Source organism: Manis javanica, chromosome 6 (assembly GCF_040802235.1).
Source record: "Manis javanica isolate MJ-LG chromosome 6, MJ_LKY, whole genome shotgun sequence".
Lineage (NCBI taxonomy): Eukaryota > Metazoa > Chordata > Mammalia > Pholidota > Manidae > Manis > Manis javanica.
Window position 1 is genome coordinate 14,751,241 of NC_133161.1, and position 25,362 is coordinate 14,776,602.

At 37.1% G+C, this 25,362-nt stretch overlaps 1 protein-coding gene across 3 annotated transcripts in view; it reads right to left on the reverse strand.

Annotated features, from left to right (window-relative positions):
- Positions 1-3,719: 3,719 nt before the first annotated feature.
- The window catches only part of AKR1D1 (aldo-keto reductase family 1 member D1), a 49,248-nt gene continuing 27,605 nt past the window's right edge, over positions 3,720-25,362 (reverse strand). For 2 of the 3 annotated variants that reach the window (XM_073238392.1, XM_073238390.1), the window contains 4 exons: positions 11,660-11,769; positions 10,794-10,959; positions 6,948-7,030; positions 3,720-5,059 (listed from right to left, as the gene is read on the reverse strand). In XM_073238392.1, coding sequence (XP_073094493.1) covers positions 5,017-5,059; positions 6,948-7,030; positions 10,794-10,959; positions 11,660-11,769 — 402 coding nt within the window. In that variant the 3' untranslated portion in view covers positions 3,720-5,016. The remainder of the gene's footprint in view (positions 5,060-6,947; positions 7,031-10,793; positions 10,960-11,659; positions 11,770-25,362) is intronic. The other variant, XM_073238391.1, reaches the window with a different exon arrangement.

Below are 25,362 nucleotides of genomic sequence, written 5' to 3' on the forward strand. Positions count from 1 at the left end.
TTCTTACATAGTGAATAAGTTCTTACATGGTGAATAGTACAAGGGCAGTCATCACCGAAACTTTCAGTTTTGATCACATATTATGAACTATAAACAATCAGGTCAAATATGAATATTCATTTGATTTTTATACTTGATTTATATGTGAATCCCACATTTCTGCCTTATTATTATTACTACTATTATTATTATTTTTAATAAAATGCTGGAGTGGTAGGTAGATGCAAGATAAAGGTAGAAAATGTAGTTTAGTGCTGTAAGAGAGCAAATTTAGATGATCAGGTGTGTGCCTGTAGACTAAGTGTTAATCCAAGCTAGACAAGGGCAATAAAACATCCACGGATGCAGAAGATTTCTCTCAAAACAGGGGGGGTGAGTCTCGTCTCTTTTTAATACTGAAATGAACACAAATTGATAACGAAGTGATTAAAGGGTATACATAAAGAAAACTACAGATCATATTTAAATATCAATAAGAAATGCTCAATAGTACATCATCAAATAGCAACTCAGTTAAAAAACTATGTTCAATCATTTCCACCTGCTCGTGATAAGGCTGCACATGGAGGTGCAGTCCTCACAGGATTTCAAGTGAAGTCTCCCCAGCTACAAGTGCTTTGGTAACTTCATCCCTTCTTGACAACCCTAAGACCGGGAGTAAGGAGGTCCCATTTTCCTAAGGATGCCACATGGACTTTGTAGGGGGATTTACAAATGGCCAGATTCAAGGGGGGCCCTACAGAGGTCCATGTACTTTTGTCAAGACCACTGCTACTCCCCCAACCATACTCAGTCTCTCAGCTGTCAAACTGGATAAAATACTAGTGCCCCTGGAAGGAGATCATGATTAAAAGTGATTATTTATCCCTCTCTACCTCTTCCCCAGCCAAGACGTGTGAGAACTTGGGTATTTGGTATCTGGAGGTAGAAACCTGAAGGCTATAGTTCAGATTCAGGGATAGTTCACATTCAAGGACCAGAGCGCCATGAGATACCTAGATTTAGCTCCTAGTCTGTGATTATCAGAAACTGAAGTCCCCAGTGGAAGCCTGAATTTTTAAGGGAGTTCCAGAGATATACCAAGTCTGGGGAATATAATTTCATTTGACTTTTGTTGATTCCCATAACGGTGATCATAAAATGTGCACATCTTAAAGTGTTGAGGCTGCAGACATGGGATCCTTGCCTATGCGCCCCTTACAACCTCTCTTTTTTTAAATTTTGGTATCATTAATATACAGTCACATGAGCAACATTGTGGTTACTAGATTTCCCCCATTATCAAGTCCCCACCACATACCCCATTACAGTCACTGTCCATCAGCGTAGTAAGATGTTATAGAGTCACTACTTGTCTTTTCTGTGCTATACTGCCTTCCCTGTGCCTTCCTCCTACATTATGTGTGCTAATTGTAATGCCCCTTATTCTCCTTCTCCCTCCCTTCCCACCCATCCTCCCCAGTCCCTTTTCCTTTGGCAACTGTTAGTCCATCCTTGGGTTCTGTGAGTCTGCTGCTGTTTTGTTCCTTCAGTTTTTGCTTTGTTCTTATGCTCCACAGATGAGTGAAATCATTTGATACTTGTCTTTCTCTGCCTGGCTTATTTCACTGAGCATAATACCCTCTAGCTCCACCCATCTTGTTGCAAATGGTAGGATTTGTTTTCTTCTTATGGCTGAATAATATTCCATTGTGTATATGTACACATCTTCTTTATCCATTCATCTACTGATGGACACTTAGGTTGCTTCCATTTCTTGGCTATTGTAAATAGTGCTGCGATAAACATAGGGGTGCATCTGTCTTTTTCAAACTGGGCTGCTGCATTCTTAGGGTAAATTCCTAGGAGTGGAATTTCTGGGTCAAATGGTATTTCTATTTTTAGTTTTTTGAGGAACCTCCATACTGCTTGCTACAGTTGAACTAGCTGACATTCCCAGCAGCAGTGTAGGAGGGTTCCCCTTTCTCCGCATCCTTGCCAGCATTTGTTGTTCCTAGTCTTTTCTATGTTGGCCATCCTAACTGGTGTGAGGTGACATCTCACTGTGGTTTTAATTGCATTTCCACATTTAATTGCATGTGGAGCATCTTTTCATGTTCCTGTTGGCCATCTGAATTTCACAGCCTCTTAATGGCCCTGAGTGTCTGTGGTCTATGGAAGACTGTGCCTGAGGAAGGTTCTCCAGCAGAACATTCAGGCACAGGCAGATCAAGAAGCATTCTGCAGGCTGGGGTAGGGCGTCCTTGCTGCTCCTGTCCATGTATTTTTATGGACCAGTGAGCCTGTCTGATGCTGGCCTCCTCTCCTTCTCCAAGGAGGTAATTTCATGTCACTATTGATATGTCTTACTTCATAGCTGAGTAGAAGCCTCTGATTAGAAAGGACATTGATTTAGGTTAGCAAATATTTCTGGGGCTGTGAAAGTCCCCAAGAGGGTCAAAACTGTTGGTCATCAATACCTGAGCTCAGTGAAGCATTGATTAGGGAAGCCATTTTTACTGCTGATGCCAGCTGGAGACACTAGAAATCTTGACTGAGGGATGGTGCATCAGTTTTCTGGGGCTGCTATAACAAAGTGCCACAAACTGAACAATTTAACCAACAGGAATCGATCATTTCACAGTTCTGGAGGCCAGAAGTCCAGATCAAATTGTTGTCAGGGATGGTTTCTTCTGATGGTGATGAGTGAGAATCTTATCTATGTGCCTCTTCCCCTCCCTCCCACCCCCCGCTTGCTGCTGGTAGTTTTCCGGAAATCTTTAGGGTTCTTTCACTTGTAAAAGTGTCATCCTGACGTCTGCCTCTGTCTGCACATGGTGTTCTCCAGTTTTGTGTTGTCTGTGGTTAAATTTCCCCTTTTTATAAGTACACCGACCATATTGGATTAATGGCCACCCTACTCCTTTGGGATCTCATCTAAACGAATTGCATCTGCATCTCATCTAAGCTAATGACATCTGCCATAACCTTATTTCCAAATATGGTCACTTCTGATATACTAGGGACTAGGACTCAACATAGGAATTTAGGGGGAAACACAATTCATCCCAAAGTAGATGGGAAGCTTGAGAAGGGCCAGAGCATGAGGAGAAATGCAGAAGCTTATATCAGACTGTCACTCCTTCCCATTTTCTGTCCCCAACACTTCCCTCCATCTCTGTTATGACTAACAGATGATCCCTCTCTTCCTATCTTTAGAGATATATATATATATATTTTCCCTGAAAAATGGTGGGACTCTTCCAATGCCTGCTTTTTTATTTCTTAAAGATATTTATTGCTAAATTGTCTTCAAGGAAACTGCCAATTTGTATATCAATGCTTGAGGATAATTGTACCCTCATTAGCACTATATTTGCTATGTTTATCATTTTTTTAGATAAATTTTTTATTTTTTGGATTCACATTAGGATTAATTATAATCTACTGTTACATGAGGAACATTATGTTTACTAGACTCCCCCCATCAACCAATGCCTGTTTTTTAAATACAGTTTGATAGACATGTTCTCTTCTCCACACCAGCCCCCTGAAATATTTTTAAAGGGTTTGACTATAGGAACCAGGTCTCAAGTTTCTGTTCTTTTATTATGGTACCCTTTTTCTTCCCTCTCTTTCCAGTGCTAAATGAACAGAAAGAACTCAAAGGTCTTTTAATTGAATTGAATTCAGATGATTCTTCCCCACCCCCCTGCCTTTAACAACAAAATAGCGGTGTGTATGGTGGAACAGATCATATTTTTTTATTTCTAGTAAACAACATTTTCAGAGGACAGCATTATGTGTATTAATATTGAAATCAGTAGAAACAATAAGTAGAGATCAACATTTTTTAAAGTAACATTTTCTCAGAAATGCGTGTGTTCAGATCATTGAAGATTATCTCTAAGCAACTGATCTTGGAAAGACAATGTTTGAAGAGCCCTTTTGCCTCATGAGTGTGACCTGATACGAATGACTGAAATAAATTGCTCTAGTTTAACTGAAAACAAGTGCATCGCTATCGCAGAATTCTAATAATTTTCCTATTCACTTAAAAAATTTGTGTATAGTAAAACTGCCAGGGTTCTTTTGAATAGGCTACTTTCTCAAAATTCACATAGTATCCCAGTAACACAAAGTCTTAGGCATAATAATTATATAAAGTCTCTTTTTTTCAATGTTTCCTAAAGCCTCTTTTTGAAATGCCTTCTTTAAAATAGTCATCATTGGACTATTTTATGATACAGGATTTTATTGGTGTATGTTGGTTGTCTTGAGTCCGTTTGCCTAATGATGGTTGTATGATGAATGGGGGCAGCAGTGAATGGCAGTGTATGTATGGACTACCAGTTATGCTGAAGCTCAGGCTCCTTAAAGCATGCTGGAGGAAACTAGCAATTACCCATCCCTCAAGCTGGGTAAAAGCTAAACAAACATTGGATGAAAACAAACAACAGACAAACCATTATGGCTTTGCTGACTACTGTGGTTTAGTTAGCTCTATTTGAAGACTTTTCCACATTTAGCCCTCTCTCTACTCAAGGTGTAGGAATCACTTTCTTGTTAGTAATGCACGTATGGATCTTACCTTGGCTGTGTCTGTGTTACAGTCAATGGTCTAAACCTCCTGGCCGTTAACCTACAGCACCCTGGCACGTGTCAGCCCTTCACTCTCTGTTGCCCTGTTACCTGGTAAAGAACTCAGACTGCTAATGGTTGTACCTAGATTTGTGAGTTATTTGTCTTCAAATGTTGCCTGTGAAGTCTTCACTAGAGCCTAATTTTTTTTAGAACTCAGAAGACATTGATTTAAAGATATTAGCTGATATTTTACAATTATTTCAACAGATTTAAACATTTTTTTCATCAACTGTGCTAAGTCAGTACATTACACAAAAGTTAAGTAAATGTGTTTTTATTACCACTTCATGTGAGGATAGTGAAACCTGTCCCGATTCTAAATCTGGGGGATCCACCCAACCCAAGGCCTTGGCACACATGGGGTGAAACGGTCGGTTCAGGAGCACTCCAAGGTCAATACTCATCATGAAATGGGTATTCTGGATGATCACTCCACCTGCCAAAACAAATTACCAGAAGGGAAAAAGTTTACGCCCAAGGTTGCCCAGCTGTATGTGTTCCTAGCATCCTTTGACAATTTCTCTGACCATCTCCTCTCCCTCTTACTCATCTCCTCTGTTTCTTACCCACTCTCCCCCGCTGTTTCCCCCCAAGCCAGCCCCTTTTACCAAAGCCCTGCACGGCACCCTTGGTGTAAGTGTGTGTGTGTGTATGGGAAATAGAAGACTGGTTGCCTCCACATCAGCATTTGGCTCAGAACAAAAGCACAGGAGATGAATGATGCCTGCCTCCCATTTCAATGAACCACACAAGCATTTCTCTCCAAAACTCAACTCTCCTCAAGAGTTTCTGCTTGACCACCTCACAGGCCTCTTGAGAGTTGAAAGTTTGGGATCTAGAAAAGTGATTGGCAAAGCGAGTTTCCATGATGCTGCTGATGGTGATGATGGTGATTAACTTATCTAATAACAATGGTGAAATAGTCTGCAGAGTCACTGGATGGTGTGTGTGCCCATCAGGGGTCATGTCTAAGATCTGGTGCTCTGCAAGTGCTATGAGCTTTACATTAAAATTATAAAAGACAAACAAAAAGACTCTCAAATGCCAAAGATCAACTGGATGAAAAACACACAAGAATCATGGCCAAGCATCCCTAAGTGGTACATTTTTTTGAATAGGGGGGCCTAATCTTTGTTTCTGCTTGCTGATTTTTCTGTTTTAACCTGGTGTGATGAGTCATATTCCCAATGTTGCTAGCATTAGGTATTAAATATGTCAAATGTCAAACCAAATAATGTCACCAACTAACTGTAAAAAAAAAAAAAGCAGTACCTAGGTGGATTGACTATTTCTTACTGTCTTTTCTTGATTTAATGGTATTTTTTCAATACAGATAGTTTATTCAAGAGCTATTAGTTAACCTATAAGTGTTTGTTAGTTCTGTGTGTCTTTACTTTTTTGTTCTTGAGGGGAGGCAGTACTTTTGATGTTGAATACTTTTTTCGCTGGGAGAATTCACATTAGGAAGCTGTTTTATTAATCAGTAATGAATTCAGAAATTCAGTATTTGCATAGGCAGAGCACTTTCTGATTCATAAAAAATAGTAGGACTAATAAGATAATGAGCATTTTCTAAATGTTCACTTAAATAGAGAACTGCAAAAGGAAGATTACTATCCAGGTAATTTCAAGAACTGGAAATACAAATGAATGATTAAGAAGAAAACAATATGTGTATATGATATGTATGTATGTGTGTGTGTGGAGTACACACAGAGAGAGACTATATTCTTTTTATATTTTCAAGTTCCCATGATATTTAGAGAACAAATGGCTACTTTAGCTGAATCTTTTGAAGGCAACATTTTGAAGAAGTCTAAGGAATTTTGCTTGAGGGAAGTCAGCCAATAGGTGGAGTTAGCAGCTCCAAATCTTATAAATTATAAAAATTTTAAGTATATAAGTATATTTAGACATTTGTCTAAACTCTAGGTTCTTGGCTCTTAACCTGGTCCTCTTTCTACCTACACTCTCATGCGTCTCCCTGTTGATAACCTTGCTCTAATTTATGTATCACTTTGATGTTTAGGAAGAAATAAAGGTGTTTGCATATTTGTGCCATGGTTGTATTAATGCATGTACACCGTAACTTAATTCTCCCCAAGGTGTTTAGCCTGCCAGGCCTTATCCTAAGTCATGGGATGTCATAAATGACAGAAATCTTCTTTTAAATAATAATGTAGATCTGTAGGAAGTTCCTGGAATGGATGTCATTCACTTAGACCTGTTTTATATTCAGAACCTGCTGCCCACTGGCTTTTTCCCTTGTGCTGTCTAGGGCCATAGGTCTGGGTTCCTAAGAGCCCTGTTCCCCCAGAACGCACATGAGCAGTTCCACGAAGCGGACATTTTTATTCAAGGCTTCAATATCCTTCATTTCCTCTTCGGTGAGAAAAAAGTCAAAGATCTGAAATAACAGAAATAAAAGACCTTTCTGAAGGTACAAGCTGAGTCAAGCTTGGAATGAGGGAAGGAGCCAACAGTGAGAACCCTTCAAAGAGTTATGAACATCTGCAAAGATTTATGACCATCCTTGTGAACTCTGAGCTCAGGAAGGAGGCATTGGGCTAGTGCTGGGTTGCCACCTGACCTGTGTAGAGCTGGAATTCTGTTCTGCCCTTTGTCTGTGAGACAATCCTGCTGGGACACCGTGCCAGAAATTCCAAATGCTTGAAACAATGAATTTTCAGGATATCTCCTGAAATTTTATTTCTTTTTATTTCTGGATAAGTTGCTGAACTTTTGATTCTGGACTACAGCCCATACACTTAAAAAAATATAATCCCTAGTGTTTAAATTTGCTTATATATATTTTTAACTTTCCGTTTGCTTTATCCTCTTAATCGTTTCTCTCATGATTTTTAATCTCTTCTGCCTTTTAATTCTAATTACATTTTCATTGTTTCATTTTTTTTCTTAGCTTGTACGGTTTATACTATGGTTTTGTGATTGTCATTTATTAACATTTTTATATTATATTTTAGCTTATTTATATTTTTAACATTTGGTTTATCTTTTTTGTAATTTATCTATCTCTTTTATTTTAGTAATTTACATTTACAAATTTTAAGTATATAAGTAATACCTAAATATATACTCTTTGTAAAGAAATGGAACACTACAGAGGTACACAGACATGACTGGACTAAAAAAATGGGGGCTCCTCATGTTATCTACCACCCAGTCCTTCCTCTTCCCAGGTATTCCTTCCAAACATTCAATACTCTAAGAGTAAAATGCAATATTGTATCATAACTTTATTAATTGCAACTTTCTTTCATTTACATTGGTCATCTTTTCTGTCAAAATTTAGAGACTGACTTGATTTATTTAACCACTACATCTATAGATGTAGTATGATTTACTTAATTATCCTGCAATGGATGGTTTCCAGGTGCTCTTTTTAGGAATGCTTTTCTTTTATTAATTATTATCTAACTATTGGAGTTTATGAGATTGTGTAAGGAATCAAAAGTTTGTATAGCATAAAAACAGTCATGAATGAACCAATCACTTACAAAATCAGTCTTTACTCAAACTTCCTTCCTGGTTAACACGAGGTCTGCCTGTTTAGTGTTAGTGAGTCAGTCTCTGATGCCAGTGAATATATAATGTAACCTAACGACAAAGTTAAGTTGCAAATCTTGTCAAAGACGTAGGATTTCATGAGTGATCTTGGATTTACTCTAATTATAGGCCCAATCTTTTTCAGAGAAGAATATGGTGCCAGTTAGAACGCACTTTGGTAGATATATCGAAAGAGTATGATTTGAAAAAAAAGTCAAAGGATTAAGACTCTCCAGAGGAAGCCTTCTGAAATTTTACCACAATGATTCTTTTTAAGATCACTTTACAAAACCTTTGTAGAGCTTGTCATGTTGTGTTATCATGTAATCTTGTCAAGTGTATTAAAAAGAAATCAATACTAAATCACTCTATTTCTTCTAAGATTTAGTGTATGTATGCAACTGTAACTAAATTTTGATGAGTGTAAAACAAGTAAAATTACTTTCATAATTTTTGGTTTCAATTTCAAGATAAACTTCCAAATTCCCCTTCCCTCCATTATTTCTATGCAATGTTTTTCCTTACTTTATGTGCATTGATTTTCAGTGGTCTGTGTTTTTTTTTCATGGCATGAATTAACCTAAGTGAATGAGGATTTTATATTACAAAACTGAGCACTTGATATTCCCCTCTCCCCACCCCCAACCTGCTTCCCTTATAGTAAATGTTCAAGAAGGAGAGAATGTTAACTGTATTAAATGCTGTTGAAAGATCTAGACAGGACCGAGAACTAGTTATTGGATCTAGCATTGTGGAGGTTATTGGTGATTTTGTTAAGCACTATTTCACAGGGATGACCAGGGGGAAAGCTTGGTTTCAGTGGGCTTACGAGAGAGTGGGGGAAAGAGACTTGGAGGCAGTGAGGATAGAATACTCTCCTAAGAGGTCAGCTGTAAACAGAGAGAAATGGATACCAGCTGGAAAGGAAAGAGAGTTTAGGTTGGATTTTACTTCTTAAGATTGGAGGTTATGGCACATTTGCATGTTGATGGGGGTTTTGCAAGAGAGAATAACAATTGATAATGTCCTAGAGAGAGGGTGATGTTTGTGGATTATGGAGGGTTTATTAGGTATTAGTAATTGCAATTTCCAAGGAATAACCATGAGAATTAGTGGCTGAAATATATAGGACAAGATCACTGTAAGAGAAGATGTCAAAGAACTGTCAGGCCAGGTCACTGGAAGGACCATCCTTGTGGATATTGAGCTCAGGGAGGATTGTGGTAGGAGTGCTGGAGAGAGTGAAAGGGAGTCAACAGATAAAATCTTCAGGCGATGGGGGGTCAGCGGATGACGGCAACAAGGCTGGAGAGTGGGTGGTATAATTTGATATTTTTTTCTTTGTTGTTTTAACTTCAAAAATATTCTACCTTTTTATTAGTGTTCTTCATTTTGGCCTTCAATTTTTTTGCTAGTTTTTAAATTGAGAGAGAGAGAGAACTTGATCCTTCCGTAAGTCATTTGAATACCTGTGTCCAGTCATGTGTCATCTGTCCATGGACTTTCCAGTTATATGAGACAATAAATCAGTGTCTTTTTTTTCTTTGGTAAATTTGAGTTGCATTCTGTCATGTGGTAGCAAAAAAACTCTGAAGATAAATTGTCTAATATCATGGATATCTTTCTGTGTCAGTGTTTACATTTTTCACTTTATTACTTAAAAATGGCTATATAATATTTCATTGCACAAATATATCACATTTTGTTTTATAAGATCCTATTGAAGATTGTTTCCAGTTTTTAAAAATGATAAATAGTTCTGAGGCAACCATCCATGTAGCATGCATTTATGTGCAGATACATCTGTAAGATAAGATTTTTGGGTCAATGAATATGGCATTGGAATTTTGATGCACCTGGAAAAGTGATCCATCCTCCTCCAAATTGTATACCAATTAATATTTTTAACAGCTGTATATGTAAGTATCTGTTTTCCCACATATTATTAACATTCTGATTATTTTCCTGAAGGAATAAATACTATCTCATTTTTATCTGTAATTATGAGTAAGACAAAAACAACTTACTTTCAAATGTTAAATTAACTGATTCATAATTGGTGGACTTTACATGGCACCTTTCTATGGCTGTATGTACCTAACAGTTCAATCCTCAGTAGTAGAGAGTAAACTAATTACCCCTTTGTCTAGTGGCTTCTTTTCTCACCTGTAAGTTACAATGCTGATCGCAGAAAACTTACAGAGGAAAATAGAGACAATAAGCATTCATGAAGTCTAAATGATTTCCACATTTGTCTCCAGCTTATACGAGAGCCATTAAGGTGGAAAGTGGGTTATTAAGAATTTCAAATTGTATGCCTCTATTCCTGCTTGCTGGTGGAGATGAGTAGGTAGTGTCAAGAGTCAGAAAGAAAGGAAACAAGAAAAAAGGGAGCTAGGTACTGCATAAACAGCACAGCAATTCCTGAAGCCCTAGGAATTGTCTCAAATTTAGCTAAAATTAAATCCAGATGTGGGCAGAAAGGGTCGAGGAGCTGGCATAAAATAAAATATGAAGGCATTACAAGTTTCTTATTAATCTGAACAGAAAATTCTCTAAAAAAAATTCCCTGTTCTTTACATTTCTAGAAGCAGTTCTCTTACCTGAAAGTTTTCTTTGATCCGTTCAGGGTTAAAGCTTTTAGGAATGACAACTACTCCTCGCTGTATGTTGAAACGCAAAGCAACTTGAGCGGCTGTCTTCTTGTACTTTTCTCCCAGTGAGTTTAGAAGTTCATCCTTTAACAAAGGTGGGGAAGATAGATTCACCCTTAAAAAGAAAAATCAAAATGTGCATCAGATTTAGCTCAAGTCATGAGAACCAGTGTTTCATCAATCACTCTCCTGCTGTGTCTCCCCATTCACCTGGGAATTTACCAGGACACATCATGTCAGGTCAACCAAGTTAAATTAACTAATTAATATTCCTAAGAGCATTCAATGAAGAGCTGCTCTTAGATTGGGAAGATCAGGAGAGGTAAATTTATAGAGCTTCCTCTTTCAACGGGTTAATACTTCTCTGATGGATCTTACAGAGAGAACTCAGTTGGAAGTAGGCATCTAGGGGAAGGCAGAATTACTCAAGTGGATAAATTAGAGCCTCTAACTCTTGGAATCATCTTAGAGGAGGGAAATTTCTAAAGTCTGTGGAACACATCACAGAGATTTTAAAAAGTCTAAAATTTCAGAATGTGGCCATAGAGACTCTGTAGATACTGTTGAAACTAACATTTATTGAGCATTTCCTATGTTTCAGCCGCTGTTAGGTAATTTCATACATACAATATAATCAGTTCTTGCAACACCTCAGTGAGGAAGGTTTTATTAGTTCTAAATTGGATATATGGAGGATGATTTGAAGTGGTTAAATTACTTCCTTAAAGGCACACTTCTGAATAGAGTAATTCACATTAGCCTCATAACCTACACCAAAGGAAACACTTCCTGAAGAGACACAGAGCATTACTTACCAGACTGGATTCCTGCAGGTCCCCAAAGGACTATATGCAATCATGATAATGTCATGCTGTTGGCAAAATTTCAGAAGTTTTGGCTGCGAAAAGTATGGATGGCACTCAACCTATGTGTTGCATTGGGGAGCAAAGCACAAAATTAAGGTCTGGTCGAGGAATGCAATTTTACATGGTTTTAAAAAAGTACTTAAATAAAATCCATTTGAAAGTATTATAGATAGTAAGTCAAATCCTAAATATTTTTCATAACAAGGAAGCTTCCATTGTTTACATACAGCTGGAATTAATTAAGACAGTGTTAGTGAGGTCACCATCTGTGGGTTCATTCTAAAATTATTGTGGCACAAATTCAATTTTGTATAGCTATCATTGTTGAAAACTTTAAGTGAACAGAGTCATTTATTTATAGTGAACATGCTAAAAAATACAATTTTCCATAACAAAAATATCTCAGCTTTCAGATTATTGTCTGATGAGTAGAAAAACACATTTTGCAAAAGCCTTCTGACCCCAGTTATCAAACATCTAAGCATATTTTCACAAGAAGCACAGCATGTGTAATTAAATTGAAGGGTGAATTTTGTTCTCCTGGCTAAGAGTTCTTTATGCTACTCAGTGTAAGCCTACTTTCATGTTCCGTATCTTATTGACAAGATTCCTGTACTAAAAATACTTACGACAACAAATTTCTCAGTTTCTTCTTAAACACTATGGTGGTTTTGACTTATGCCTTTCTTCTCTTTTTCATTAAAACCAACCAAGCCTTAATTAAAATATCTTAAGTACACAATTATTGCTTTTATTGTCTGGATATTGAATATTTGACAAATCACATTTCTAGATGGCACAAGGAAATTCTATTGACAAAGTAGGAGAAGCTGGGGCTTGTGGTGGTGCATCTTCTGGCTTTTAACTAACATGATATACTTTTTTTTAATGTCAGTTTCTCCTATTTTTTCTCTCCCCTCTCACCCTGTCATGATCTTGCTCCCTTACCCTAAGAAACACTTGAGGGTTTTTCCCTTTTTGGGGGATACCTTAAACAATTCTAAAAAGTGGCAGCTAGACTAAAATAAGTTAGGAGGCATTATGTCCGCAGTGTTTCTTTCCTTCACCCGCTCCCACTCCCAACATCATGCCCCACTTTCAGTCCCTTCTTAATTTCTATCTTGTTCTTTATCAAATATACAGTAATAGACTAAATAGACTAAAATTTCCAAAACATGTGTTTTATCACGTCAGTCCACTACTTATCTCTACTTTGTACTTCTATTCCTATGTCTAACTTATTTTACAATTTGCAGTTTGTACCTCTTTATCTCCTTCACCTGCTTCACCCATCCCCTCCCACTGCCTTCCCTGTGGTAGGGAAGCAGTCTATTGTCTACATTTGTGGGTCTATTTCTTTTTTGTTTGTTTTTTAGACTCCACATGTAAGTGAGATCACGTGGTATTTGTCTTTCTCTTCCTGGCTTACTTCACTTAGCATGATAACCTCTAGGGTCATCCATGTTGTTGCAAATGGCAAAATTTCCTTCTTTTTTATGGCTGAGCAATATTCCATCTGTGTGTGTGTGTGTGTGTGTGTGTACCACATCTTTATCCCTTCATCTATTGATGGGCACTTAGGTTGCTTCCATAACTTTGCTATTGTAAATACTGCCGCAATGAATGTAGGTGTGCATATATCTTTTTGAATTAGTGATTTTGTTTCCTTTGGATAAATACCCAGAAGTGGAATTGCTGTGTTGTATGGTATTTCTATTTTTAGTTTTTTTGAGGAACTTCCACATTGTTTTCCACAGTGGCTAGACCAATGTATTCCCACCAACAGTGTAAGAGGGTTCCCTTTTCTCCACATCCTTACCACCACCTATTTCTTGTCTGTTGGATAGTGGCCATTCTAACTGGTGTGAGATGATATTTCACTGTGGTTTTGATTTGCATTTCTCTGATGATTTGCAATGTGGAGCATCTTTTCATGTGTCTATTGGCCCATCTGTATGTCTTCTTTGGAAAAATGTTCAGGTCCTCTGGCCATTTTTTAATTGGATTAATTGAGTTTTTTGGTGTTGAGTTGTATGAATTCTTTATATATTTTGGATATTAGCCCATTATAGGACATACCATTTGAAAATACAGTCTCCCAAGCAGTAGGTTGCCTTTTTGTTTTGATGAGGGTTTCCTTTGCTGTACAGAAGCCTTTTAGTTTGATGCAATACCAATTGTTTCTTTTTGCTTTTGTTTCCCTTGCCCAGAGAGATGTGGCCAGAAAGAAATTTCTCATGTTGATGTTCATGAGATTCTTGCCTATGTTTTCTCCTAAGAGTTTTATAGTTTCCTGTCTTACATTTAGGTCTTTAATCCATTGAGAGTTTATTTTTGTGTATGGTGGAATGGTCATTTTTGTGTATGGGTCTGGTTTCATTCTCTTAAATGTAGCTGTCCAGTTCTCCCAACACCATTTATTGAAGAGATTGCCTTTTCCCTATTGTATATTCTTGCCTCCTTTGTCATATATTAAGTGACCCTATAATCATAGATGTATTTCTGGGTTCTCTATTCTATTCTGTTGGTGTATCTATCTGTTCTTGTGTCAGTGCTGTAATGTTTTAATAATTGTAGCTTTGTTGTATAGCTTGAAATCAGGGAGCATGATACCCCCAACTTTGTTGTTTTTTTTTCAAGATTACGTTGACTATTAAGGGTCTTTTATAGTTCTATGACATTTTAGAATTCTTTGCTCTAGTTCACAGAAAAATGCCATTGGTATTTTGATAGAGTTTTCATTGAATCTGCAGATTGCTTTGGACAGAATGGCCTTTTTGACAATACTAATTCTTCCTATCCATGAGCATAGGATAGTTTTCTATTTATTTGTGTTTTCTCCAATTTCTTTCATCAGTGTTTTATAGTTTTCAGAGTACTGGTCTTTCACTGCCTTGGTTAGGTTTATTCCTAGGTATTGATTCTTTTTGATGTAAATGGAATTGTTTTCTTGGTTTCTCTTTCTGCTAGTATGTAGTATGTAGGCATGCAATAGCAAAAACTTCCTTTTTTATTAAAGCATCGTTGATATAGAATCTTATAATGGTTTCAAATACACAACACAGTTGTTCAACATTCACCCATATTATCAAGTCCTCACCCCTCCATGTGGTCACTGTCAATCAATGTAGTAAGATGTTATAGAGTCATTAATTGTATATTCTGTGCTATACTGCTGTCCCTGTGACCTACTCTTATTGTGATTGTGAATTATAGTGCTCCTTAATCCCCTTCTCCTTCCCCACCCACCCTCCTCATCCCCTCCCCTTTGGTAACCACTAGTCCCTCTTGGTGTCTATGAGTCTACTGCTACTTTGTTCCTTCTGTTTTGGTTTGTTTTTTATACTCCATAAATGAGTGAAATCATTCGTATTTGTCTTTCTCTACTTGGCTTATTTAACTGAGCATAATATCCTCTAGATCCATCCATTTTGTTGCAAATGGCAGGATTTCTTTTCTTTTTATGACTGAATAATATTCCATTGTGTACATGTACTATATCTTCTTTATCTATTTATCTATTAAAGGACACTTAGGTTGCTTCCCTATTTTGGCTATTGTAAATACTGCAGCGATAAACATAAGGGTGCATATGTCTTTTCAAATCAGGGATCTTGTTTTCTCCAGGTAAATTCCTAGGAGTGGAATTACTGGGTCAAATAGTATTTCTGTTTGTAGTTTTCTGAGGAACCTCCATATTGCTTTCCATAACAGTTGAACCATTAACAGCAATTTTGAGTTAATATAATATAAACTCAAATATTCTATAAACTTATTTATAATGTAAATTCAGATATACTATAAACTCAAATATATTATCAACTCATACATACTATGCTATACTCTAGTATAAACCTTTGCATATGTAGTTGTTAGGTAAAAATTCTAGGGCATATCATTAAAGGGACACTCAGAGAAATTCTGGGGGTGGGGGTGGGCATGGATAAGCTAATATAATCTAAGTTCATATGAGCTCAGAGAACTACATTCCTTCTTTTCATAGCATTTATTTCAGTTTGTAATTATAAATAACTTGTGATTATTTGATTAATATCTGCTCAACACTTGACAGCTCACTCCACAAGAGCTAGGACTATGTCTGTCTTTGGTCACTTTTGCATGCCTAGAACCTAGAAAAATGCCTGGCATATGGCACGTGCTCAGTGACTATTTGTTGAATGAATGCAAGTAATAACTGCACAAAGAGGACAAAGCCAGGATCTTAGGAAACATCACTATTGCTGCTGCGTACTGCTGCTGGCTGGGCTTTGGAAGGGCTGCAGCATGGTAGGGTCACTGCAGGCCAGGGAATAATCTTGCGGAGCAGGCTGGGCCCAGATGCTCAGTTTAAGGTAAGGGTGATGATAGTTTCTCATGTCACAGGGCCTTGATGTCACCGTCACCCTGGAGTTTTCTCAGTACCAAGTTGAAGTGTATCTATACACACTTGCCTTCCTTCTTTGCTGGAGACTGGTTATAGTCCTCTGAATGAGCCAGTAGAGATACAGTCTTAACTTTTTCTTGTTATGTAAAACTGATGTAATTTGTCAACGTCTTGACATGTCTCTGTCATTTATAACACTGTTTGGTAATGCCACACTTTAGATATAAAAATCTCACAAGATGATGCCATTTAAAAAAGTTTCAGTGATATTCAGCTTTTTGCTCTTGGGCTTTATAAATCACAGTACTATGCTAAAGCATGAATAAGCACAGCTGAAAATGCACGATCACAGAGGACCACTGAATTATTAAGAGACTTTCAAATGAGTATTTTCTTTAGGAAGACCTATGCAAAACATCATTATAATGGTTTGGAAGCAATGCCACAGACACACAACCCCGTAGAGGGATAAAATAGCAAATAAATTATATCAAGGAAGAATGACAGAAATATCAAACTGAGTGATCTTAAAGATCCAGCTCAAACCTGCAAGTCTGTAACTGAGTCAACTGAAGCTTGGAGTGGTGCATGGCTGCTAAGGCCTTCCATCTAGTGAGGAACGGCAGACTGACACCGAGAACCAGGCCTGGCTCTGTACCACACAACATACACATTTATAAAAAAGTGCTAGAATGTACCAGTAAAACCAGTTGTAAAACTCAGATAATTCTCATTATCTACTTCATTTGGCATCCAGTGAAACAGTATTGCTATAATGCAATTTTGCTCATTTTCTAGGCAACCTCAGTTTTCCTCAACAAGTTATATTAACTATCTTGCCCTCACCTTTGAAAGAAAAAGAGAGGTGACCTTCTCACCCTGAAAACAGATGCTCTCTACAAATATCTGATAGGACAACTCATTTAAAGAGTTCTGGAAGTATCAGAAGGCAAATTGGTCTAAATGCAAATAAGTTAGGTGGAAATATGCCAAACTGTAAAAACTATAATACAGGCCAAGAAAAAAAAGGGAAAATAAGAAAGAAGAGAAAGGAGAAAATAAAATATAAAGAATACAAGAAGAAAGAAATATTAATGAATAGTTGTAGTATGAAAGATGAGAAAAGGAAAAAAATAAAATCCAAATAGTCCCATTGTGAAGAGATGAAATACAGGGTCACACCAAGAATGACAATGTCTTATTGTAAGTGGTTTTGGGCACCCAACCCTGCAGCACATTTACACTCTGATATACAACTAACTGATGTTAGATGTGATGTCACTAGAATTACAAATAGAACTTAGTAAGACCATTTAGAACTTTACTACCACTGAAAATGAATGTAAAATTTATGTGAAAAAATATCCACCTCAAGGAAACTTTTCCTTTTCTTACACAGTAAAACCACACAATAGAGTCTGGTTTTCTTTTAAAAAAAAAGAATCTCACAAGATGAGTCTTGACAGAATGAATGAAGGAAAATAGCAAAAGTCCTTTCATTAATGAACCCTATCCTCTTCTGTCTTTCTGTAAAAAAGTGTTGAATTTTCATTTCATTAATTAAGCCTCTCAACAAATATTTATTGACTTTTAAATTAGGATACCTGTGACTCAGGCATGGTGCTTAGGGTCAGGAGAAACTGAGGAATTTGGAGATCTTTTCTTTCTTGCTCCCTCCCTCCCTTCCTTTGATAGGCAAGTTAGATGTTGAGACTTTGTGTGAGACTGAATGGCCTGCAGTAGATCCACAGTCTCCCTTGAATTATGCTGGGAAAATGCTGCCTGACAAGCTGCTCCCTAAGAAGGGTGTCAGATAGACTAACCCAGGGGTGGGGCCTGGAGACACGTCTCTTTCAATGGATATCATGGGCAGTGCTAAGGAAGCCTGGAATGCCCAGGCTCTGAGAATGAATATAGAGTGAGGTCAGATTCTACGGGACTTCGTTCATGAAGTCTAGAAAAAGTACAAAAATTTGAAATTTTACTCCAGATTTGAATAGGAAAATTAGCTTTGAAATATGTAAATTTTAAATTATGCATGGTCCTCAGGAATATGTCCCTTACACATAAAATGTAACTACTCTGTATAATGCCCACAATATGCTCATTGTGTTCCTACACTGAAAGCTGATTTTGTTTGTGTACTGAAAACTGCTTATTGTGTATCTTTGGGGTAGAGGTGGTCCTACCCCATGCACAAGGCACTGAGTGGTAGCCAGTAGACTTGCCCTTTGATCTATGCCATCTCTAAAGTATTAATATACTCTGCTTTCAGACACCATGGAACACATGAGCTCTGCTCTTCCCAAATGTCCCATTTCTCTTGTGGGCTGTATTTGTGAAACTGATCAATATTCTTGGGTCACAGATCAGGATATTTCCTCCTTGGCACAAGGACATACTGTCAAATACTTCACTGTTTTTCATTCTGAGGTCAAAAGTCCCATCATTATCCATATATTTTTAAAAACCCGTTTGTGATTTCAACATTGGTTTGGGGGCTGCAGGAAGATGTGCTGGTAGAGGGAAGGGTAGGAATAAAAGGATATATTGAGATCAGTTCAGAAGTCAAAGGTGGTTGCTCTCTGTTCCTGGAGCATATGAAAGTGATACCATCAGTCAGTTTGAAAGTGGTACTTCTAAATATAGCAACACTCTATTTTAGCTGTGGGCTTTTGTCATGATAAAGGCATTCTTTCTGTTAGAAACTCATACCAGACTCTTTTGAGTTACTAAAACTGATGGATCAAACAAACAAGTCACCTGTGACCCCAATAGATGAATACCTATTTACGCAACCTAAGAACAATTTTTGGTGTAGTTTCTGAATGTTTTGTGAAGTAGGGTGAAGAAGAAATCATTATTCCCATTTAACAAGATGCATTATAGTATTTTGCTGTGATAAAAGTACTATATGCTCAGTATAGAAGATGTGGAAAATATAGAAAAGCATAAAGAAGACAAAATTCACTTGTAAAATTTACTAACCATAGTTAGTATTTTGATGTATTTCTTTCTAGTTTTTCTTCTACGTACATCTTTAACAAAATAATATAATCATCTCTGTATTGTGTAATCTTTTGTATTCTGGTTTTTGCCCTTAATATCACGGCCATTTCTCTTTTCCTCAAAAATGATTCAAGAACACCTTTTGTTAAGATTTCACACAATATGAATGTTTTATAATTTATTAAACATTCCCCTAATTTTTCATATTTATGTCATTTTTTTTACCATTATAAATGGTGCAGTGACAAACACCCATCAAGTGCTGTGATGAACAAGCATTTGGGCACATTCTGATTTTTTTCCACAAGTGTAAATTCTCAGAAATAGAAGACTGTAAACATTTTTAAAGGCCCTTGAACAACAGGTTTCCAGTAAACCAATTTGCATTTGCCAGCACTTCATCACTTGCTTATATGGGGCATTATATGAAAAAAATAAAGCAAAAGTTTTGCTAATTTGATATATAATACAAAAGCATACTAAAATTTAAATTTCTATAATTACTAGTGCAGTTGAACATATTTCATGTTTACAAGTCTTGCAGTTTGTCTTCTGCGAATTTCTATTGGGTTCTTCTCCCCATTTTTCTGTTGAGCTTTAGTATTTTTTCTCTCTGATTTTTTCATTGATTTTTAATGGTCTTTTAATTTGTAAGGATATGATTCCCCTTTTCTATTATGTCTTCTAAAATATAAATGTCTATTTCTATTTCTCTTTGTTTCTAATACTTTTAGAGTTAACTTATTTTTTATTTTATTTTTATTTTTTGGTATCATTAATATTCAGATACATGAACAACATTGTGGTTACTAGATTACCCCCATTATCAAGTCCCCACCACATACCCCAATACAGTCACTGTCCATCAGCATAGCAAGATACTATAGAATCACTACTTGTCTTCTCTGTGCTATACTGCCTTCCCCCTACATTATGTATGTTAATCGTAATGCCCCCTTTTTCCGTTATCCCTCCCTTCCCACCCATCCTCCCCAGTCCGTTTCCCTTTGGTAACTGTTAGTCCATTCTTGGGTTCTGTGAGTCTGCTGCTGTTTTGTTCCTTCAGTTTTTTCTTTGTTCTTATACTCCACAATGAGTGATGTCATTTGATACTTGTCTTTCTCTGCCTGGCTTATTTCACCGAGCATAATACCCTCTAGCTCCATCCATGTTGTTGCAAATAGTATGATTTGTTTTCTTCTTATGGCTGAATAATATTCCATGGTGTATATGTACCACATCTTCCTTATCCATTCATCTACTGATGGATGCTCAGGTTGCTTCCATTTCTTGGCTATTGTAAATAGAGCTGCGATAAACATACGGGTGCACATGTCTTTTTGAAACTGGGATCCTGCATTCTTAGGGTAAATTCCTAGGAGTGGAATTCCTGGGACAAATGGTATTTCTATTTTGAGTTTTTTGAGGAACCTCTATACTGCTTTCCACAATGGTTGAACTAATATACATTCCTACCAGCAGTGTGGGAGGGTACCCCTTTCTCCACAACCTTGCCAACATTTGTTGTTGTTTGTCGTTTGGATGTTGGCCATCCTAACTGATGTGAGGTGATATCTCATTGTGCTTTTAATTTGCATTTGCCTGATGAATTGTGATGTGGAGCATTTTTTCATGTGCTTGTTGGCCATCTGAATTTCTTCTTTGGAGAAGTGTCTGTTCAGATCCTCTGCCCATTTTTTAATTGGGTTATTTGCTTTTTGTTTGTTAAGGTGCATGAGCTCTTTGTACATTTTGGATGTCAACTCTTTATTGGATATGTCACTTATGAATATATTCTCCCATACTGTAGGATGCCTTTTTGTTCTATTGATGGTGTCCTTTGCTGTACAGAAGATTTTTAGATTGATAGAGTCCCACTCGTTCATTTTTGCTTTTGTTTCCCTTGCCTGGGGAGATATGTTCATGAAGAAGTTGCTCATGTTTATATTCAAGAGAGTTTTGCCTATATTTTCTTCTAAGAGTTTTATGGTTTCATGACTTACATTCAGGTCTTTGATTCATTTCGAGTTTACTTTTGTGTATGGAGTTAGACAGTAATCCAGTTTCATTCTCTTACATGTAGCTGTCCAGTTTTGCCAACACCAGCTGTTGAAGAGGCTGTCATTTCCCCATTGTATATCCATGGCTCCTTTATTGTATATTAATTGACCATATATGTTTGGGTTAGTATCTGGACACTCTATTCTGTTCCACTGGTTTGTGGGTCTGTTCTTGTGCTGGTACCAAATTGTCTTGATTACTGTTGCTTTGTAGTACACCTTGAAGTTGGGAAGCGAGATCCCCCCTGCTTTATTCTTCCTTCTCAGGATAGCTTTGGCTATTCGGGGTCTTTTGTGGTTCCATATGAATTTTTAAACTATTTGTTCCAGTTCGTTGAATAATGCTGTTGGTACTTTGATTGGGATTGCATTGAATCTGTAGATTGCTTTAGGTAGGATGGCCATTTTAACAATATTAATTCTTCCTACCCAAGAGCATGGCATGAATTTCCATTGATTAGTATTCTCTTTAATTTCTCTTAGGAGTGTCATGTGGTTTTCAGAGAAAAGGTCTTTCACTTCCTTGGTTAGGTTTATTACTAGGTATTTTATTCTTTTGGATGGAATTGTTTTCCTGATTTCTCTTTCTGCTAGTTCATTGTTAGTGTATAGGAATGCAACAAATTTCTGTGTGTTGATTTTGTATTCTGCAACTTTGCTGAATTCAGATATTAGTTCTAGTAGTTTTTTGGAGTGGATTCTTTAGGGTTTTTATGTACAATATCATGTCATCTGCAAACAGGGACAGTTTGACTTCTTCCTTACCAATCTGTATTCCTTGTATGTCTTTGTGTTATCTGATTGCTGTGGCTAGGACCTCCAGTACTATGTTGAATAAAAGTGGGGAGAATGGGCATCCTTGTCTTGTTCCTGATCTTAAAGGAAAAGCTTTCAGCTTCTCACTGTTAAGTATGATGTTGGCTGTGGACTTGTCATATATGACCTTTATTATGTTGAGGTACTTGCCCTCTATACCCATTTTGTTGAGAGTTTTCATCATGAATGAATGTTGAATTTTGTTGAATGCTTTTTCAGCATCTACGGAGATGATCATGTGGTTTTTGTCCTTCTTTTTGTTGATGTGGTTGGTGGATGATGTTGATGGATTTTTGAACATTGTACCATCCTTGTATCCCTCTGATGAATCCCACTTGGTCATGGTGTATGATCCTCTTGATGTATTTTTGAATTCGGTTTGATAATATTTTGTTGAGTATTTTTGCATGTATGCTCATCAGGGATATTGGTCTGTAATTTTCTTTTTTTGTGGTGTCTTTGCCTGGTTTTGGTATTAGCGTGATGCTGGCTTCATAGAATGAGTTTGAAAGTATTCCCTCCTCTTCTATTTTTTGTAAAACTTTAAGGAGAATAGGTATTATGTCTTCTCTAAATGTCTGATAAAATTCCATGGTAAATCCATCTGGTACGGGGATTTTGTTCTTTGGTAGTTTTTTGATTACTGATTCAATTTAATTGCTGGTAATTGGTCTGTTCAGATTTTCTTTTTCTTCCTGGGTTAGTCTTGGAAGGTTGTATTTTTCTAGAAAGTTGTCTATTTCCTCTAGGTTAGCCAGTTTATTAGCATATAGATTGTCATAGTATTCTCTAATAATTGCTTGTATTTCTGTGGTGTCCGTTGTGATTTTTTCTGTCTCATTTTTGATTCAGTTTATGGGTGTAGATTCTCTTTTTTTCTTAAGTGTGCTAGGTGTTTATCCATTTTGTTTATTTTCTCAAAGAACCAGCTCTTGTTTTCATTAATTTTTTCTATTGTTTTATCTTTCTCAAATGTATTTATTTCTGCTCTAAGCTTTATTATATCCCTCCTTCTGCTGACTTTGGGCTTCATTTGTTGTTCTTTTTCAAGTTTCAATAGTTGTGACTTTAGACTATTCTTTTGGGATTGTTCTTCCTTCTTTAAATAGGCCTGGATTGCTATATACTTTCCTCTTAGCACTGCCTTCACTGCATCCCACAGATTTTTGCGTTATTCAATTATTGTCATTTGTCTCCATATATTGTTTCATCCCTGTTTTTATTTGGTCATTGATGCACTGATTATTTAGGAGCATGTTGTTAAGCCTCCATGCGTTTGTGGGCTTTTTCAGTTTCTTTACATAATTTATTTCTAGTTTCATCCCCTTGTGGTCTGAGAAGCTGGTTGGTACAATTTGAATCTTTTTTAATTTACTGAGGCTCTTTTTATGGCCTAGTATGTGGTCTATTCTTGAAAATGCTCCATGTGCACTTGAGAAGAATGTGTATCCTGCTGCTTTTGGGTGAGAGTTCTGTAGAAGTCTGTTAGGTCCATCTGTTCTAATGTGTTGTTGAATGCCTCTGTCTCCTTACTTATTTTGTCTGGTTGATCTGTCCTTTGGAGTGAGTGGAGTGTTGACATCTCCTAGAATGAATGCATTGCATTCTATTTCCCCTTTTAATTCTGTTAGTATTTGTTTCACATATGTAGGTGCTCCTGTGTGCATAGATATTTATAATGGTTATATCTTCTTGTTGGATTGGCTCTTTTATCATTGTATAATGTCCTTCTTTGTCTCTTGTGACTTTCTTTCTTTTGAAGTCTTATTTTGTCTGATACAAGTACTGCAACCCCTGCTTTTTTCTCCCTATTGTTTGCATGAAATATCTTTTTCCATCCCTTCACTTTTAGTCTGTGTATGTCTTTGGGTTTGAAGTGAGTCTCTTGTAGGCAGCATATAGTTGGGTCTTGTTTTTTATCCATTTAGTGACTCTATGTCTTTTGATTGGTGCATTCAGTCCATTTACATTTAGGGTGATTATCTATAGGTATGTACCTATTGCCATTTCAGGCTTTAGATTTGTGATTACCAAAGGTTCAAGGTTAACTTCCTTACTATCTAAGAGTCTAACTTAACTCACTTAGTATGCTATTACAAACATAATCTAAAGGTTGTTTTTTTTCCCCTTCCCTTTTTTCCTCCTTCATTCTTTATGTATTAGGCAACATATTCTGTATTCTTTATCTGTCCCTGTTTATTACCTCTTCTGACAGCTTTTAACCTTAGGAACACTTCCATCTATAGCAGTCCCTCCAAAATACACTGTAGAGATGGTTTGTGGAGCTAAATTCTCTCAGCTTTTGCTTATCTGGAAATTGTTTAACCTTCCTTCAAATTTAAATGATAATCTTGCCAGATAAAGTATTCTTGGTTTGAGGCCCTTCTGCTTCATTGCATTAAATACATCATGCCACTCCCTTCTGGCCTGTAAGGTTTCTGCTGAGAAGTCTGATGATAGCCCTGATGGGTCTTCCTTTGTATGTGATCTTATTTCTCTCTCTGGCTGCTTTTAATAGTCTCTCCTTATTCTTGATCTTTGCCTTTTTAATTATTACATGTCTTGGTGTTGTACTCCTTGGGTCCCTTGTGTTGGGAGATCTGTGCACCTACATGGCCTGAGAGACTATATCCTTCCCCAGATTGGGGAAGTTTTCAGCAGTTACTTTCTCAAAGACACTTTCTATCTCTTTTTCTCTCTCTTCTTCTTCTGGTACCCCTATAATATGAATATAGTTCTGTTTGGATTGGTCCCAGAAAGTTTTCTCAGCATTCTTTCATTCTTAGAGATCCTTTTTTCTCTCTGTGCCTCAGCTTCTTTGTCTTCCTCTTCCCTAATTTCTGTTTCATTTATCTTCACCTCCACCATATCTAATCTGCTTTTAATACCCTCCATTGTGTTCTTCAATGATTGGATCTCTGTCCTCAATTTGTTCCTGAGTTCTTGAATATTTTTCTGTATCTTCGTGAGTATGTTAATAATTTTTATTTCAAAATCTCTTTCAGGAAGATTCATTAGGTTGATTTCATTTGAATCTTTCTCAGGTGTATTCATAATTTTGCTTTGAACCAGGTTCCTTTGACATTTCATAAATTGTCTGTGGTGCCTTCTAGTGCCCAGAAGCTCTACTCTCTGGATCTGGTCAGCCCCTGGAGCAATGTCAGAGGTCACAGGGAAGCCGTGTTTGTGCATGTGAGGAGGAAAGAGCTGTTCCCTGCTTCCTGGCTGGTATGTCTGCCTCCACTGCCAGAAACAGTGAGCCGAACACATAGGTGTAAGCCACTATAGTTTGTGTTTGTAGCCACCATAGGCGGCGCTTCCCTCTGGCTCACCTGACTCCAGGGCAGGGGCTGCTGGTTTGCGAGCCTGAGCCCAGTGTAGGC